At 45.4% G+C, this 17,774-nt stretch overlaps 1 protein-coding gene across 5 annotated transcripts in view; it reads right to left on the reverse strand.

Moving 5' to 3' along the window:
• ECSCR (endothelial cell surface expressed chemotaxis and apoptosis regulator) overlaps window positions 1-17,774 on the reverse strand; it is a 556,224-nt gene that overhangs the window by 179,960 nt on the left and 358,490 nt on the right. For 3 of the 5 annotated variants that reach the window (XM_030211784.1, XM_030211786.1, XM_030211782.1), the window contains 2 exons: window positions 14,720-14,756; window positions 10,186-10,255 (listed from right to left, as the gene is read on the reverse strand). In XM_030211784.1, the coding sequence (XP_030067644.1) occupies window positions 10,186-10,255; window positions 14,720-14,756 (107 nt within the window). Of the gene's footprint in view, window positions 1-10,182; window positions 10,256-14,719; window positions 14,757-17,774 lie in introns of those variants that run through there. The other 2 variants (XM_030211783.1, XM_030211785.1) reach the window with 2 other exon arrangements.

The raw sequence follows: 17,774 nt of genomic DNA on the forward strand, positions 1-17,774 counted from the left end.
GAATAGAGGGGCCAGGTGACAGAGGAGCATGGATTGGACTCACACTTTCACTCTGACTCTCAAACAGTCACTCTCACATACACTCTCCCAAACATACACACTCCGAGGAAAACCTTGCTAGCGCCCGTTTCATTTGTGTCAGAAACGGGCCTTTTTTACTAGTAATCAAGAAACTTCAGACAGCCCAAAACAGTGCAGCCAGACTCATATTCGGAAAAACAATATGAGTCTGGCTGCAGTGTTTTGGGCTGTCTGAAGTTTCTTGATTATTTGCTCTTTACAACCGGCGTAGAGTGCGTTGCAGTAGTCTAGATGACTGAGCACCATTGATTGTACCAAGTTGCGGAAAACAGTACTTGGGAAGAAAGGCCTTGCTCTTTCTAATTTCCACATTGAGTGAAACATCTTCTTGGTTGTGTTTTTCGCGTGGCTTTCGAGTGTTAGGTGTCAATCGATGGTAACTCCGAGAATTATTAGGGTTTCTGAGATTGGAAGGTTCAGATTTGGTGTGTTGATGGCGGTGAATTTGTTCTTGTTATGTTGAGAGGTGAGTATTAGGCATTGGGGTTTTTCTGCGTTGAGTTTCAGCCGAAATGCATCCGCCCAAGAGTGCATGATCTGGAGACTTTGGTTGATGTCATTGGAAATTTCCCTTAGATCTTGTTTGAATGGGATGTAGATCGTTACATCATCTGCGAATATGTATGGGTTGAGGTTTTGGTTTTATAAAAGCTTACCAAGGGTATCATCATTACGTTGAATAGAGACGGCGAGAGGGGAGATTTTTATTTATTTATTTTAGTTACATTTGTACCCCGCGCTTTCCCACTCATGGCAGGCTCAATGCGGCTTACATATACAGGTACTTATTTGTACCTGGGGCAATGGAGGGTTAAGTGACTTGCCCAGGATCACAAGGAGCTGCCTGTGCCTGAAGTGGGAATTGAACTCAGTTCCTCAGGACTAAAGTCCACCACCCTAACCACTAGGCCACTCCTCCACAATCCCTGTGGGACTCCGCATTCTGGTGTCCATGGGGCTGAGGTAGTCAAGTTAGATGTCACTTGGTATGATCGTGTGGTTAGGAATCCCTTAAACCAGTTGAGAACGTTACCTCCAATTCCAAAGTAATCAAGGATATGTAGTAATATTCCATGGTCAACCATGTCGAAAGCGCTTGACATGTCAAATTGTAGAAGAAGTATGTTCTTTCCAGATGTGATCATTTGTTTGAATTTGGTCATGAGTGTAACTAGCACTGTTTCAGTACTGTGGTTAGACCGAAATCCTGACTGAGAGTCGTGGAGAATTGAGAATTTATTTAAATAATTTGTAAATTGTTTGGTCACCAATCCTTCTGTTAGTTTGGTTATTAAGGGAATGGATGCTACTGGTCTGTAGTTGGTTAATTCACTGGCACTTTTCTTTGCGTCTTTAGGTATGGGGGTGAGTAGAATGTTTCCTTTCTCCTTCGGGAAAATTCTATTTTGTAACATATGTTTCGTTATATCTGTTATAAATTGATGAGGAGCAGATGTCATAAGATTGTTTGGACATATGTCTAGTTTGCAATTAGATTTGGCAAATCTTTTGAGCGTTTGGAAGATGATATTCTCTGATAGTGTCTCGAAGTTGGTCCAGGTTCTGTCTGCTGGACAGATGTCAGGGTCTGGATCTAGACAGTTAAGGAGTTCCGTGTAGTCGATGGTGCTGACAGATATCTTGAGTCGCAGTTGTACGATTTTCTCGTTGAAGTATCTCGCGAGATTGTCTGCTCCTGGTGCGTCTTTGCTGTTAGTTGTGACTGGTGTAATATCTAGCAGTTTGTTCACGAGTTGGAAGAGTTTATGCGTGTCTTTGTAGTTTGGACCAATTACAGTTTTGTAGTATAATCTTTTGGTTTGTCTTATGGTATATTTGTATTTTCTTTGGAGTTGTTTCCAGGCGTTAAGTGTGGGATTGTCTTTCTTTTTATTCCATGCACATTCTAACTTTCTAACTTGTGTTTTAAGTTTTTTCAGCTCTTCATTGAACCATGGTATTGAATTCTTTCTATGTGAGGTTCTGGTTTGGATTGGAGCAATATTGTCTAATATGGCTCTGCATCTGTCGTCCCATTCTAAGAGGAATTGGGTTGTATCTGTTTTTATTGTCCATTCGTTATAATAGATCTGTTGCCAGAATATTACCGGGTCTATTTTTCCTCTCGTGGTGTAGGTTTTTTGTTCTTGTTTATTCGGTGAGTCTTTTGTTCGCCATTGGAGGGAGATGTTAGATTTATAGTGGTCGGACCATGGTGCGGGTGTCCATTTTGTGTCTGTTAGTATAAGGTTTGAGTCGGGATCAAATTTGTGTGTGACAATGTCAAGTGTGTGTCCTTTGATGTGAGTCGGCTGCGTATTAGTCCTGTGAAGATCCCATAATTGTAGGAACTCTTCGCATTCTTGGGTACTTGTTGAGTTGTGATCTTCAAGGTGCAGATTGATATCTCCTATTATAATAAGATTGAGGTTGAGACACAAGTGTTTGAGATAAAGTCCATGAAGTGCATTTTGGAGTCTAGCCAGTTGCCTGGCGGTCTGTAGAGCAGGACTGCGTTAAGGTGTTCCTGCAAGTTAGAGTGATTAATTCTTGCTGAGGCGATTTCAAGTTATGGCAGGATAGATTCGGCTGTGGTTGTGATGGTGAACTCTGATTTGTATATTATGGCTATTCCTCCTCCTCTTTTTCCGTTTCTTGTCCAATGGGTAATTTTGTATCCTGGTGGGCAGTGGCAGGTGTCCTACAAGGGGTCAAAACTGCATTCTGTAGTCTCTATGCTCCGAACACATACTCCCACCATTTTTTCACAGACATTCGGTCCAAATTAGCAGTGGTAGATGAGTACCCCCTAATAGTGGGGGGCGACTTTAACTTCACTAGTGATCCATCTGTTGATTGTCAGCCTCCTAGGCAACCGCTAAAAGACCACTTTAAGGGAGTCAACTATTAGAATGCGGAATTGGCGGTGGTAGATATCTGGCGCCTCTTACATGAGGAGGAAAGAGATTTTACGTTTTTTTCTCACCCCCACAAAGCTCATGCACGCTTAGACTATGTCCTGTTATTGAGCACACCGCTGGGTAGGATACAAAAGGCAGAAATTGGGGAGGCCAAAGTCTCAGATCATGAACCAGTATGGGTAGACATTGAATGGAATGCTATTGGGCAGCCAGCTCGCTGGCATATGAACCCGGCTTTATATCAAAGTACAGAGTTTAAGGAATACCTGAGGACGTCTTGGGCAGAGAATCGGGCAGTGGATGTAGGACCACGAGTATATTGGGAGGCAGCAAAAGCGGTTCTCAGGGGGAAAATAATTGCATATACGGCATCCAAGCGCAAGAAGCGAGATCAAGAAATAGTGCTTGTAAGGAACCAGTTAGGAGAGGCACGCCGACGTTATATAACGCATCAGGTGGAGGAGAACAGGCAAGCATATTTGGCCTGCAGGAAGGAGATGCAGAACCTGTTAAATGAGCGCGCTCTGTATAGCATTAAACTATATAAGTGTGGTCTCCACAGATAAAGGAATAAAACCGGGAAATTGCTTGCATCACTGGTTAGGCAACACTCGGGGAAAAATTAAAAGTTAAAGGGAGCGGGGGGGGGGGGGGGGTACATATCACTTCACAAACAGACATTCAGGGAGAATTTATGTACTTCTATTCGACACTCTATGATTCGGGCACTTTCTCTAGCCAGCAGTGTGAGGAATTTTTCCGACATTTACAGTTGCTGCGCTTGGCAATAGAACAAGTAGCCCAGCTAAGCACACCCATAACAGGAATAGAAGTGCAGGCAGTGATCAAGAAACTAAAACTAGCTAAAGCACCTGGACCAGACGGGATGGGGACAGAATTTTACAAAATACTACATGATCAGTGCACGCCCGCTTTGTGGATATGTGTGAAGATATACGTGAGTCCCAGACAATGGGGCCCGTGCTAAATCATGCTTACATTACGGTACTGCCAAAGCCAGAGAAAGACATGGAGCTGGTGAGCTCGTATAGACACATATTCCTTATAAACCAAGATATTAAGATACTGGTAAGCGTGCTTGCTGCGAGGCTGGGGGAATTTCTCCCCCTCCTGGCACACACGGACCAAGTAGGGTTTGTGAAAGGCAGATATGCGTCAGCGAATATATTAAAAGTCTGTCGCATACTGAAAGAAGGTAAATGCAGGCGAGGAGATGCGATAATAGCTAGTTTAGATGCCGAGAAGGCTTTTGATAAAGTAGTGTGGCCATACCTGTTCTGGGTACTGCAACATTTTGGTATCAGTGGGGCTTTTCTAGACTGGGTGCGAGTATTATATAGTAACCCAATGGCTCAGCTTTTAGTAAACGAGACCCTTACGTCCAGTATCGCTTTAGGACAAGGGACACGACAAGGATGCCCGCTTTCATCCTTATTATTTGTGCTGTCGCTGGAACCACTGGCGGCCCGGATATGACAGGACAGGAGACTGCAGGGTATAACTATGGGAGGTATTGAGTATCGGGTTATCGGGTTAACATGTTTGCAGACGACATGCTATTACTACTAGATAATGCAACAGAATCACTGCCGGCAACAATGGAGATAATCAGACAATTTGGGGCACTTGCAGGGTTATGTATTAACTTTGGGAAGTCGGAAACGTTAGCGGTGTCGTCTCCTTGTCTCAGTACCACCTTAGAGGACTTCCCATTGCTTTGGGCCAGTACAGGAATTAAATATCTAGGAGTGTATCTGAGCTCAGACAATGAGTGGATGTATAGGAAGAACGTCATAGAAAAAGTAGACATGGTGAGGAGAATTTGTGAGCAATGGAGGGATCTTCCAGTGAGTTTCCGAGGGCGTATAGCATTGGTTAAAATGGCGCTCCTTCCCAAGTTGTTATATCCGTTGCAAATGATACCCATGTGGGTGGCAAAAAGGGAAGATGACATATATCGTAGCTCAATCGGTACTTTTATTTGGCACAATAAGCATCCATGTATAGCATTTGCTAAATTAGTTCAGAATAGAAAAGAGGGGGGGGCTTAGACTCCCAGATTTACGGTTATACAGTATAACGTGGCAACATTGATGCGCTGGTTACATAAATGTCACACAGGATTTGCTAGGTTTGCGCTACCGGAGTTTTGGCAGAGTTGGTGTGCTCCCTTTGATGTGCTACCGATCCTTGGGGGTCGTAGAGGAATTGCAGGGCCACGTATTCTGGAAAATCCCTTTCTAAGGGCTTTAGGGAAGGCATGGAAGTGGTGGAGAGGAGTAATAGGAGGGGCTGGGAAGGGCTACCCATTTTATTCATTAGTAGACAATCCAACATTCCCAGCGGGGATGGGGCAAAGCAAATTTGAACTGTGGGCAGAAGGAGGATGCAAATACATAGGGCAGCTAGTGGAACTAGGAAACCAAGTCTTCCCATCATTTGAACAAGTTAGGAATACGTGGAATCTAAATAATAAGCGATTTTTTCAGTTTTTGCAGGTGCGTGATTACTATCAAAAACAAGAGAGGGCAGCGGGCTCTCCCATCCAGTTTACAATGCTAGATAGGGTGTTTCTATTGATGCCGATCACTTCCAATGGTCTGTCCCAGTGGTATCGGAGCATACTTGACCATAGGAGAGTGCAACCTCTAGCTGGATTGGCGGCAGGGTGGAGTGAAATGTTGGGAGAGAAGATATCGGAGGAACGGGTGGGGGAGGCGTTTGAGTACATTCCCAGAATCACAACCAATGCAGCATTGCAAGACATTCAATTCCGAATATTACACAAAGTATACATCACCCGACAAAGGGGAAAGGAGATGGGACTATGGGAGGATGATGGATGCGCAAAGTGTCAGGGAAAGATAGGAACATTTATTCACTCTTTTATGGAATGCTCGGCTCTGGCAGAACTGTGGACCCATTCTCTTGAAGCCCTGGAAAAAGTCATAGACCATTTGAGTGGTCATTTTCAGCATTATTGATGGGCGATATAGATCAGCTAAAAGAAGAGGGGCTAACAGAAGCGCAATGTAGGTTTATCCTTCTGGCAACCCTTCTGGTTAAAAAATGTATTCTGCAGTTCTGGGCGAAGCCATCGCCACCATCAGTACAGAATTGGCACCATCTGATGAGATGGCAACATGGGTAGCTTGCCAGGTGCCCTTGGCCTGGATTGGCTGCTGTCGGGCACAGGATGCTGGGCTTGATGGACCTTTGGTCTTTTCCCAGTATGGCATTACTTATGTCCTTATGGGTGGAATTACAATATAAGGTAGCCTCTTTAGGTAGGCATAAGGTATACCGGGACCTTTGGAAAACATATGCCTTGCTATATGACGAGGGGGGGCGGGACCCCCCGATTGTTCTAAGTTGTTAGCCTCAACGGAAGGTACCTGGAGAAGGGAGAGGTATGGAGGGAGGGAAGGAATAGGGGGGGAGGGAGGAGGAAGGGGGGTTGGGGGGGAATAAAAATAAAAATGGAAAAATCCAGGAGGAAGACAGTGGTACTTACCTTCTCATAGGGCAATGGGTATTATGTTGATGATTACGGCAAAGAATTTGAGTAGCATAAGGGGGTATGTTGCACACATGTTCTATGGACCCCATGAGATATATTGTATTGTTCACTTCTTCCTCTGTCTCCCATTTAAAAGGTATGGCTTGGGCCATCTCAGAGACAAAGCCAGGAAAGGATATAGCTTCCAGTCACCTACATCTCTCAGGTGGTGGAGAAGGATCAGATGGAATGCTACAGGATTCCTCAGTTGAGAGGTCCTGTGGGTCCTGTTCCATCTCCCAGGAGAGGTCTGAGTCTGACTCTTCTATGTACTCTTCTTGGGAAGAATGTAAAAGAGAGTGTCAACTAGAGTGTTGGCTGTGTGTCAGAGTATGTTGAGGCAGATGAGTCTCTGAAGCTGGAGAAAGTCCTTCTGCCAATGTCAGTTGGGTTTGTGGTGCCTCCAACAGTCGATGCTGAGCCAGAGTGCAGGACATCTCCCATGACCGTCTCCCCAATTTCTCTACGGGCTGGGCTGAGGCTGGCACAAGTACCCTGTAAGCCTGAATATGTGTATGCAGGAACTCCCGAGAGTTCCTCTTTGAGCATAGCCTGGATTTCCTCCTATAGAGTAGTCATCGGCTGAGACAATAGTGTGGACGCAGCCTGAGTTATAACCTGTGGAGGCATAAGTCTCTAGGACCTCGATGAGAAATCAGTTGTAGAGAAGGAGAGCAGTCAGTGCAGTATGGACTCTTCCCGTGCATCAAGGATGTCGATGCAGGTGAGGTGTTGTCAGAGTGCCTGGAGGGAGAATGATGGCGATGCTTCTTAGTTTTTTTTATGCTGCAGGCCCCTCAATGCAAGCAGCACCAATGAAGGATGTACAATCCTTACACTGTTGCGGTATTGAGTACAATGGCAGACATTCTCAATGTTACATCAGTACACCTGATGTTGATACCAGTGCCGATGCAGGTTCCACATCCAGTGCTGAATCCCCTGCCATGCTTGATGCCGATGCAGAACCAAAGCTTTAAGTGTCCTCCCTTCCATGTGTAGACAGAGGCCACACTATATAGGGGCTCATTTTCAAAGCACTTACACTTACAAAATTCCATAGTAACCTATGGAACTTTGTAAGTCTAAGTGCTTTGAAAATATGCCTCTATATGTCCCAGTGCTCCAGACCCAACCACTGAACACACACCAGTTAAGGGGGGTCTGTGCCTGAAATAGTCCTATTGCATCGAGTACTCTTCTTAAAGTCACTTGGCACCCTCATTGACATGGAGTGAAAAATGGCCGACACAAGGTCAAAAGGCTCAATGGCCTAAGGAGCTTGAGTAGTTCAGTACCTGAAAATGGTCGATGCTTCCCAGCCAAAAGAAGACCTCAATGGCAGAAAAAAGAAAAATGAAAAATAATGTGAAAAATCAATAAATGTAACAAAATTAATATAATCAACCAACTGGCGAACGCCTTTACGGTACTAAGTAAGCCATATTGAGCCTGCAAATAGGTGGGAAAATGTGGTCTTGGGAGGGGCCACGATTCGTAGTACACTGGCCCCCCTGACATGCCAGGACACCAACTGGGCACCCTAGAGGTCAGTGTGGTGGACTTCAGAAAAAGCTCCCACATGCATAGCTCCCTTACCATGGGTGCTGAGTACCCAACCCCCTCCCCCAAAACCCACTACCCACAAATGTACAACACTACCATAGCTCTTAGGGGTGAAGGGGGCACCTACATGTGGGTACAGTGGGTTTTGGAGGCCTCCCATTTACCAGCACAAGTGTTACAGGTAGGGGGGGATGGGCCTGGGTCCACCTGGCTGAAGTGCACTGCGGTGCCCACTAAAAGTGCTCCAGGGACCTGCATACACGCAGGCCTCTAGGACTTGTTGCTGCTATATAACATTGGCACACCAGTTGACACGTGAAGACTAATCTCTCCGAAAACGTCCTTTATTGGAATAAGCACGCTTACTCACAGTTAACTGCAGATCAGAGGTTGTGCCCCACTGGCAACGAGTCTCCCTGGTACTGAGATGAGCAGTAGGTCAGAGCTGGCAGAATGGTGTACAATGCCCTCTTTCAGCCACATTCAAGGTAAGAACTAATTTCTGTAACGTGGCTAACACGTGAAAGGGATCTAAAACTGGCTTACAAAAATGGCCACTACCTTATGGACTACCGGAAACAAAACAGGGCACACTCTGACCCAGTAAGCAGGGGGAAAAGCACCATGGGAGTAGAGCCTACCAACTACCAACATCGTGAGCATTTGCCACAAGCTAGTGGAATCACGGAGCCCAATACCCTACACCCACCACAATGCATTGCTGATGTGACTCTGCAGTGCGCAAAACAGAAAAGGTGTCACACTCACCCGAGAGCCACATCAGAACCAGGGAAAGAACACATTCTGCTGTCATGGAGGTGGGTACGGCATTTGAGGCTGGCATACAGGCTGGAAAAAAAGTTTTTAAAGTGGGGTCTTTTTGGTGGGAGGGGGTTAGTGGCCACTGGGGGAGTCCGGGGAGGTCATCCCCGATTCCCTCCAGTGGTCATCTGGTCAGTTGGGGCACTTTTTTGGGACCTGTTTGTGAAAAAAAGGGGCCAAAAAAGTGACCCAAAATCACGGTAAAAACGTCTTTTTTTCGATTATCAGCTAAAGACGCCCATCTCTCCTCGGCCGATAACCACACCCCAGTTCCGCCTTCACCACGCCTCCAACACGCCCCTGTCAACTTTACCCGTTTCCGCGACGGATTGCAGTTGGAAACGCCCAAAATCGGCTTTCGATTATACCGATTTGGGCGCCCACAGGAGAAAGACGCCCATCTCCCGATTTGGGTCGCAATATAGGCGTTTTTCTCTTTCGATTATAAGCAGGTTAATGACTATATTAACATGCATTTAAATGCATTTTACTGCGGTCTGCTGTATTGGTTTCCGCATGAGTTAATACTCACACTGAAAACATTTGAGCATTGCTCGGCCAATAAAACCCAAGGTAAAACTGGGTTAAAGCTGCGCTAATGCTTTCTGCATCAGCCCCATAATGTGGCAGCGGGTGACTAGCAAGATATCAGGGACCACGAGGTTATACCAGTGGCATACCAACAGTGGAGCAGTGGGGGCGATACGTCCCGGGTGCATGCTGCAAGGGGGTGCAGGGAGCAGCCGCATGGCTGTCAGCTCTGCCAGTTCCCTGCTCCCTCTGACATTACTTCCTATTCCGGGGTAGGGAACCAACAGAGCTGTGCACCCCCCCCCCCCCCCCCCGCGCATTACCTCTCCCCTGACGCATCACTTCCACCCCCCTAGCGCATCGCCTCCTGGGGATGCAGGGAGCAGTTGTGCGGATGTTGGCTCCGCCAGTTCCCTGCTCCCTCTGACATTACTTCCTGTTCTGGGGCAGGGAACCAGCGGAGCTGACAGCCACTGGGGAGATGGTGGAGGTGATGCACAAGGGGAGAGGTAATGCGCTGGGGGGGGGGTGCAGTGGCGATCCGCCCCAGGTGGCAGCCGACATAGGAACACCATTGGGTTATACTAAACTTATCTGAAAACCATAGATTGGAAAATAGCGCTGTAAGATTACAATAAGTGACTGGCTATCAAGCAAGAGTTGGTGGCATTTTGCTCCTCTTACCATTGCTAAGTTCAAGTTCCTCATGGAAATGAGAGTGATGCTGCCCAGTTCTCCAGTGCTGACAGAACTGCTGTTATAAGGTAAGGAAAAGAAATCAGAGAAAACCAAAATTAGAGGGCACAGAAACACTTGTGAAACATATTCATATTTTATCTTACTTAAAAGTGGTAGTACAGGAACTGCAGTTCACATATAAGACTAGTCTCTGGGGGTGTACACTAATTTATGTAGGTGTCCTTTTACTAGGGTGCACTAACAGATTCAGTGTGCGAGAAATAAGACGTTTATAGGGATATAATGGGTGCCTTCTCATTTAGCGTATGCTAATCGTTAGTGTGCACTAAATCTGTTAGCCTGCCTTAGTAAAAGGACCCCTTAGTTAGCGATTTGCATTTTATGTTTGCTCTTTTTTCATTTCTTTAAGTTGTATTTTGTTTAGCTTATTTGAAAAAAATACACAATACAACCAACTGAATAAAAAAGATTTTAAAAATGAAATAAAATGGAAGGAAAGGAAATTTCCCATGGTATATGTACATCGCCATTGTAAAATATGGGGGTAAATATTCAGCTGGCAGCGCCTTTATTCTCCAATATTCAATGCCAGGCTATGACCAGACACTGGTATTGAATATCAGTGTATGTGCAGTCGGACAGCACATATATGCTTTAGGCCAATATTCATCCCCTAACCGTATAAGTGAAAACGGACAAACATAAGATTCTGTTTTATATGGTCCGATTTGTCTGGTTACAGTTAAGTGCTGAATATTGGCACTTAATTGCATACATGATGACTCTGCCCCAACTCTACTCCCAACCCACCCATAGCATAGCTGGTTTTCGCTGAGGCGGTTAGAGGGGATATTCATCAGCACTATCCAGTTGTGGATTGGATTGATTAATTTTATATATGTATCAAAGTGGCTTATACAGAAAAATAGAGTAATTTAAATACAAATTTAAAAATAAATCAACCTACACAAAACAAACATTTCCAATAAAAATATAACACTGTCTGGTTAAATCACTTTGAATATTGACCCAATGGAATACAAGTATACTTTGAAAAACCACTCAAAGCATGCTCCATTAAAATTTCTGCATGCTGGTGCTACATGGTATATATGTAGTGACTTTGAAAACTAAAAGGATCAGCTGCTAAGGTTAGGACACTAAATCAGGTGCGGACGTTATTCAAAAATACCATCTTGGAAGCCCAATCCAGATGCATTCCACATATTTGCAAAGGTGGAACGAAGAGAAAACGACAGCCAAAGGTGAAGTAAGAGGCTGTCAGAGGAAAAGATTGTCCTTGAAAGAATGGAAAAAGGATCCAAATGAAGAAAATAAGAAACAACATAAGCACTGGCAAGTCAGATGCAAAGCATTAATAAAGAAGGCTAAAAGAGAATATGAGGAGAAACTTGCCGTAGAGACTAAAACTCACAGTAACATGTTTTTCTGGTATATCAGAAGCAGAAAGCCTGCAAAGGAGCAAAAGGGGTGCTCAGGGAGGACAAGGTCATAGCGGAGAAACATGGGGGGTATTTTACTAAAGCTTAGCTGGAGTTATCTGCAGCAGGGCCCATAGGAATAAAATGGACCCTGCTACAGATAACTCAAGCTAAGCTTCAGTAAAAGACCACCTGAATCAATTCTTTGCTTCTATCTTTACGGAAGATATAAGAGATCTGCCTGTACCGGAAATGGTTTTCAAGGGTGAAGATGCAGAGGAACTGAAAAAAATCTCAGTGAACCTTTAAGATGAGTGAGGTGATTAATTTTGCAGATGATACAAACTATTCAAGGTTGTAAAATCTGATGTGGACTGAAATATTGCAGGAAGATCTTAGGAAATTGGAAGACTGGAAATCCAAATAGAAAATGAAATTTAATGTACATAAATGCAAGGTGATGCACATTGGAAAGAATAATCTGAATCATAGTTACCTGATGCTAGGGTCAACTTTGGGGATCAGCACTCAAGATAAAGATCTAGTTGTCATTGTAGATAATACGCTAAAATGTTCTGCTCAGTGTGCAGCAGCGGCCAAAAAAGCAAACATGATGCTAGGAATTATTAGGAAAGGGATGGTGAATAAGACTGAAAATACTATAATGGCTATGTATCGCTCCATGGTGCAACCACACCTTGAGTACTGCGTTTAGTTCTGGCTACCGTATCTCAAAAAAGATCTAGCAGAATTAGAAAAGGTTCAAAGAAGAGCTTCCAAAATGATAAAGGGGAAGGAATGCCTCTTGTATGAGGAAAGGCAAAAGAGTTAGGCCACTTCACTTGGAAAAGAGACAAATGAGGAGAGATATGATTGAGGTTTACAAAATCCTGAGTCGTGTAGAACGAGAAGAAGTAAATCAATTTTTTACTTGTTCCAAAAGTACAAAATCTAGTGGACACTCGAGGAAGTTACATGGAAATACTTTTTAAACCACATCAAGGGAATCACAGACTGTGAGGTGTGAGGTCTTGGCTTTTAAGCCAGGAATCATTGCCCTAGGTGGGACCTTCCTAGAACGATTCCCTTGTAAGTGTTTTATTTCCTTATTGCCCTAGGTGGGACCTTCCTAGAACGATTCCCTTGTAAGTGTTTTATTTCCTTATTACTTATTTGTTTGAACCTAAGAAATTATAAGAGTTTGTGGAAACAGATGAAGAATCCTCTGCAGCAACTTCCTTCAGTTACCACTGTACCGGCTGCAATAACCTTCCTCCCTCAGAAAATGTGAAGTGTAAGATTAACCATTTTGAGTTTTTCTTATTTTCTTTAAGATTGTTTTCCTGATCTTGGATCTCCAATTGTGGACAATTATGTAAATATATATTGTTGAGAGAAAATGTTTTCCTTTTTATATTAATTTCTGTATTTCCTTACATTTATATGATAAATGTGAATGTAATTAAGTAAAATGATAAATAAATAAAATAAAAAAAAAGAAATACTTTTAAAACATAGTAACATAGTAGATGACGGCAGAAAAAGACCTGCACGATCCATCCAGTCTGCCCAACAAGATAAACTCATATGTGCTACTTTTTGTGTATACCTTACCTTGATTTGTATCTGCCCTTGTCAGGGCACAGACCATATAAGTCTGCCCAGCACTAGCCTCGCCTCCCAACCACCAGCCCCACCTCCCACCACCGGTTCTGGCACAGACCGTATAAGTCTGCTCAGCACTATCCCTGCCTCCCAACCACCAGCCCTGCCTCCCACCACCGGCTCTGCCACCCAATCTCTGTTATGCTCCTGAAGATCCATTCCTTCAAATAGGAGGAAATATTTTTTTCACTCAACGAATAGTTAAGCTCTGGAACTCTATGCCGAAGGATGTGGTAACAGCGGTTAGTGTATCTGGGTTTAAAAAAAGGTTTGTACAAATTCCTGGAGGAAAAGTACATTGCTATTGAGACAGACATGGGGAAGCAACTGCTTGTCCTGGGACTGGTAACATGGAATGTTGCTGTTCATTTGGGTTTCTGCCATATACTTGTGACCTGGCTTTGCCACTGTCTGGAAAACAGGATACTGGGCTAGATGGGCCATTAGTCTGACCCAGTATGGCTATTCTTATGTTCTTATGTACATGTATGCCGATTGGAGTGGAACGGGTAGCCGTGAATCAATTGATTACTCTTTCCAAAAATACTAGGACTAGGGGGCATGCAATGAAGCTACAAAATAGTAAATTTAAAACAAATTGGAGAAAATAGTTCTTCACTCAACATGTAATTAAACTCTGGAATTCATTGCCAGAGAATGTGGTAAAAGCAGTTAGCGTAGCAGGGTTTTAAAAAAAAGGTTTGGATATTTTCCTAAAAGAAAAGTCCATACGCCATTATTAAGATGACCTTGAGAAAATCCTCTGATTATTTCTAGGATAAGCAGCATAAAATGTAATGTACTGTTTTGGGATCTTGTCAAGTACTTGTGACCTGGATTGGCCACTGTTGAAAACAGGATGCTGGGCTTGATGGACCTTCGGTCTGTCCCAGTATGGCAACATTTATGTTCTTATGTATCAGTTTTTTCACATGTACAAATTATGACTGACCTTTCTAAAATCACTTCAATTATGTACAGTTCTCTAGGCCATTCCTCCAAATAGGTGGAGGTGGTCCCGAACTTCCAAAACACCATAAATCTTCTCACCCATCGCTTTCATTTCTCTTCTCCCTCTGCTCTCCCTTATTTTCTCTTCCTCATTGTCTTCTCTCCTTTATCCTTACTTCTTCTTTGTCTCTTCCACCACCTCTCCCTCTTTCATCTTTATTCTTCCCAGTCCTCTGCTTCTTTATTTCCTTTTTCCATCAAGATACCACCTTACCCCAGTCTCTGTTGGAAGTTTGCCTCGCATCTGGTAGCAAGTGCTGACTGCAGGGACTCTCTCTTCCTCTCTCCTGAGAAAACTCCTATCATCCAGCCCTGTGGTTATTATTAGATAATACCATAGCATCTGTCAAACACCCCCAAAGGCCTCCTCCAGATGCAACCAAAAAGCAGGATTAGCTCACCTTTCTGTGAGGACATGACCTTCTGATTTTGCTTTAACTAAACAAAGGAAAATAATTTGATGATGCATATTGTTAACAGTCAGAACTAATTTATATCAAACAAATACATATCAGGTTAGAGTAGATTAGTCATCTTGGGCCCTGTTTACATGCTAACTGTGTAGATGCCCACTAATGCTTAGTGTGCACTAAAAATGTTAGTGCACCTCTAGTGTGGTTTAGTAAACAGGGCCCTTTTACTAACACTTAACTATGGACCATTAAATTACTCATATTATGAATATGAAATCTGTCATTTCTGTTTTAAGATAATTGTGGCAAATGAATAATTATTTAGAAAAAGACAATTTGCTGACTCTACTGGGTGTCAACCTTCTTGGGGGCCACAGAGACAAAGGGGATGCCCAGTTCCCAACAAGGACTTCCTTGAGTACCTCGTGGAGAGGAGCTGTCACTGCCTCCTTAGGAGGAGAGGTGTAGTCCAGGACCTAGAGGATCGTGGCCCTGAGCTTATCCTCCACTTCTACAAGAGGTGAAAGAGAGGCTCTCAGGTGGAGACACTGTCCTCTCAGGTGGTGGGGAGGGCTCAGAAAGAATGCCATAGGACTTGTCAGAGGAAAAGTACCTGGGATTTTCTTCTTATGCCCATGAGCGCTCCTCCTCAGTGTCAGATAGCAATTCCCTAAGTGACTGAGCCAGGCCCGCCTCGATGCCGAGGACCCATGTCCTCGAGAGCAGCGTCGAGAAACTGGCTCCCATCTCGACTCCATCGAGGGGCTACCAGCTTGGGTGGCTGTCAACACCAGTGCCACAAGCGGCGCTGGAGATCACACCGCGGGCTGAGGGCCAGGTGGGGCTGCAGCGGGATGTATGGTAGGCGCAAGCACCCCCGATACCGATGAACATCGTTGCATCAGGCCATCCAGCAGCTCAGGGAGCAAGGCCCGGATGAGCTTGTCGAGGGCCACCATCGGAAAAGACTGTGGTGTTGGCTGAGGCACAGGCTGCAGAATTACTGGGGCCAGAGCAGGATCTCAGCTGCTTGGAGACACATGCGTCGGCACCTCCTGGATGCACATCACTAATGCTCCTTGGTGCCAACGAGGATGATATCCTTCTGTCGCCTCAGGGTCGGATCCGACAATGGGCGGTCCCGGGGGGGCCTGCAAAGCAGAAGGCCTTGAGACAGGTGGAGACCCACTCGATGCCTCACTGCTCCCAGTGTCACAGGGCCTCAAAGCAGCCATCCCCATCTACTACTACTACTACTACTTAACATTTCTAGAGCGCTACTAGGGTTACGCAGCGCTGTACAATTTAACAAAGAGAGACAGTCCCTGCTCAAAGGCTCCTGATGTCTGTACAAGGAGGAAAAAGGACTTCAGTGGCTTAGGTCATGTCTAATACAAAACTTGGACTAATGACCCGCCTTATTTCTTCATAAGTCCTGTCCCTGCATGATGTTATATGTGGGAAAAACGATTCACCCTTTGCATACAAGACTGGATAAACATAGATTCAACATACTACATCAGAGACGAGAAGCCCTTCTTGTGGTACATTGTCTTCAAAAGGGGCATCATTTTGAAAATTTTACATGCGGTGTTGATCAAATCCAGGAATCCATAAGGGGAGGGGACAGGGGAAAAAATTAATTCAAAAAGAACAATATTGGATTAATAAATTGAAAACTCTTGAACCGCATGATTTAAACATTACCATTGAATGAAAAGCTTTTATCTAAGACTAGTAAAAAAGGCCCGTTTCTGTCAGAAATGAAATGGGTGCTAGCAAGGTTTTCCTCGGAGTGTATGTTTGAGAGAGAGTTTGTGTGAGAGATGGAGTGTGTGTGTCAGAGAGAGAATGAGAGAGAGAGAGAGACAGAGTGTGTGTGTGTGTTTGTGTGAGAGAGTGTGTGAGAGACAAGAGTGTCTGTGTATGTGAGACTGTGTGTGTGACAGAGAGATAGAGTGTGATAGACAGAGAATGTATGTGAGAGACAGAGAGTGAGTGAGTGTGTGCCCCCACCCACCCCTCTCTCAGGACCCCCCCTCTCCCCCCTTTATGGTCTGAGGACCCCCTTCCACCCCCACCTTTTTGGTCTCAGGACCCCCCTCACCCCTCCCTCTCCCCTGCCCCCCTCCAGCCACCCATGTCCAGCGACCCTCCTCTCCCTCTGCCCCCCCTCCAGCCACCCATGTCCAGCGACCCTCCTCTCCTCCTGTAGCCACCCATATTCAACGACCCTCCTGTCCCCCTGCAGCCACCCATGTCCAGCGACCCTCCTCTCTCTCCTGCCCCCCTGCAGCCACCCATGTCCAGCGACCTTCCTCTCCCCCTTTTCTCCTACACACCCATCTCCTCCTCCTCCACCGCTCCCTGCCACTTTGTCCGCGAGCTTCCCTACTCCTCCCCCTGCCTGGCCGTTACCTGTGCTGTGCTTCTGTCGGTCACCGAGTTGTGTACAGAGCGAGACGGGCGGGCAGTCTCCGACAGTCCGCTGAAGCCTTTCTTCTAGCTCAGCGGGGAAGGGCTGCCAAAATGCTCGTCCTGCTCTCTGGGTCTCCGTTTTGTAGTGCACAAAGCTCTGACAGTTTGGGCGCGGAACAGCTGAGGGGTGCACGCTGTATATCTGTTCACTGACAGCTTTTTTCTCCTTCACACCCACCTCCTCCTTCTTCTCCGCCGCTCCCTGCCACTTGCTCCGTGAGTTTCCCTATTCCTCCCCCTCCCTGCTCGTTACTTGTGCTGTGCTTCAGCCGGTCGCCAAGTTTTGGATGGAGGGAGAGCGGGCGGGCAGTCTCCGACAGTGCGCTGAAGCTGGTTCTCCGTTTTGTAGTGTGTGCAGCTCTGACAGTTAGGGAGCGCGACAGCTGATGGGCGCGAGGCTGTTTTTTTTTTTTTTGCTGTGTTGTTTGATGCCAGATTTGCGCGTGGCAGTGTGTGTGTGTGTGGGGGGGGGGGGGGGGGGGGGGATCAGCTATGAGTGATGTCAGCCTGGCTACGGAGCCTAGCTCAGCAACGCCGAAGGAGCCATGGACACAGGCAAGACATT

Source organism: Microcaecilia unicolor, chromosome 8, assembly GCF_901765095.1.
Source record: "Microcaecilia unicolor chromosome 8, aMicUni1.1, whole genome shotgun sequence".
Lineage (NCBI taxonomy): Eukaryota > Metazoa > Chordata > Amphibia > Gymnophiona > Siphonopidae > Microcaecilia > Microcaecilia unicolor.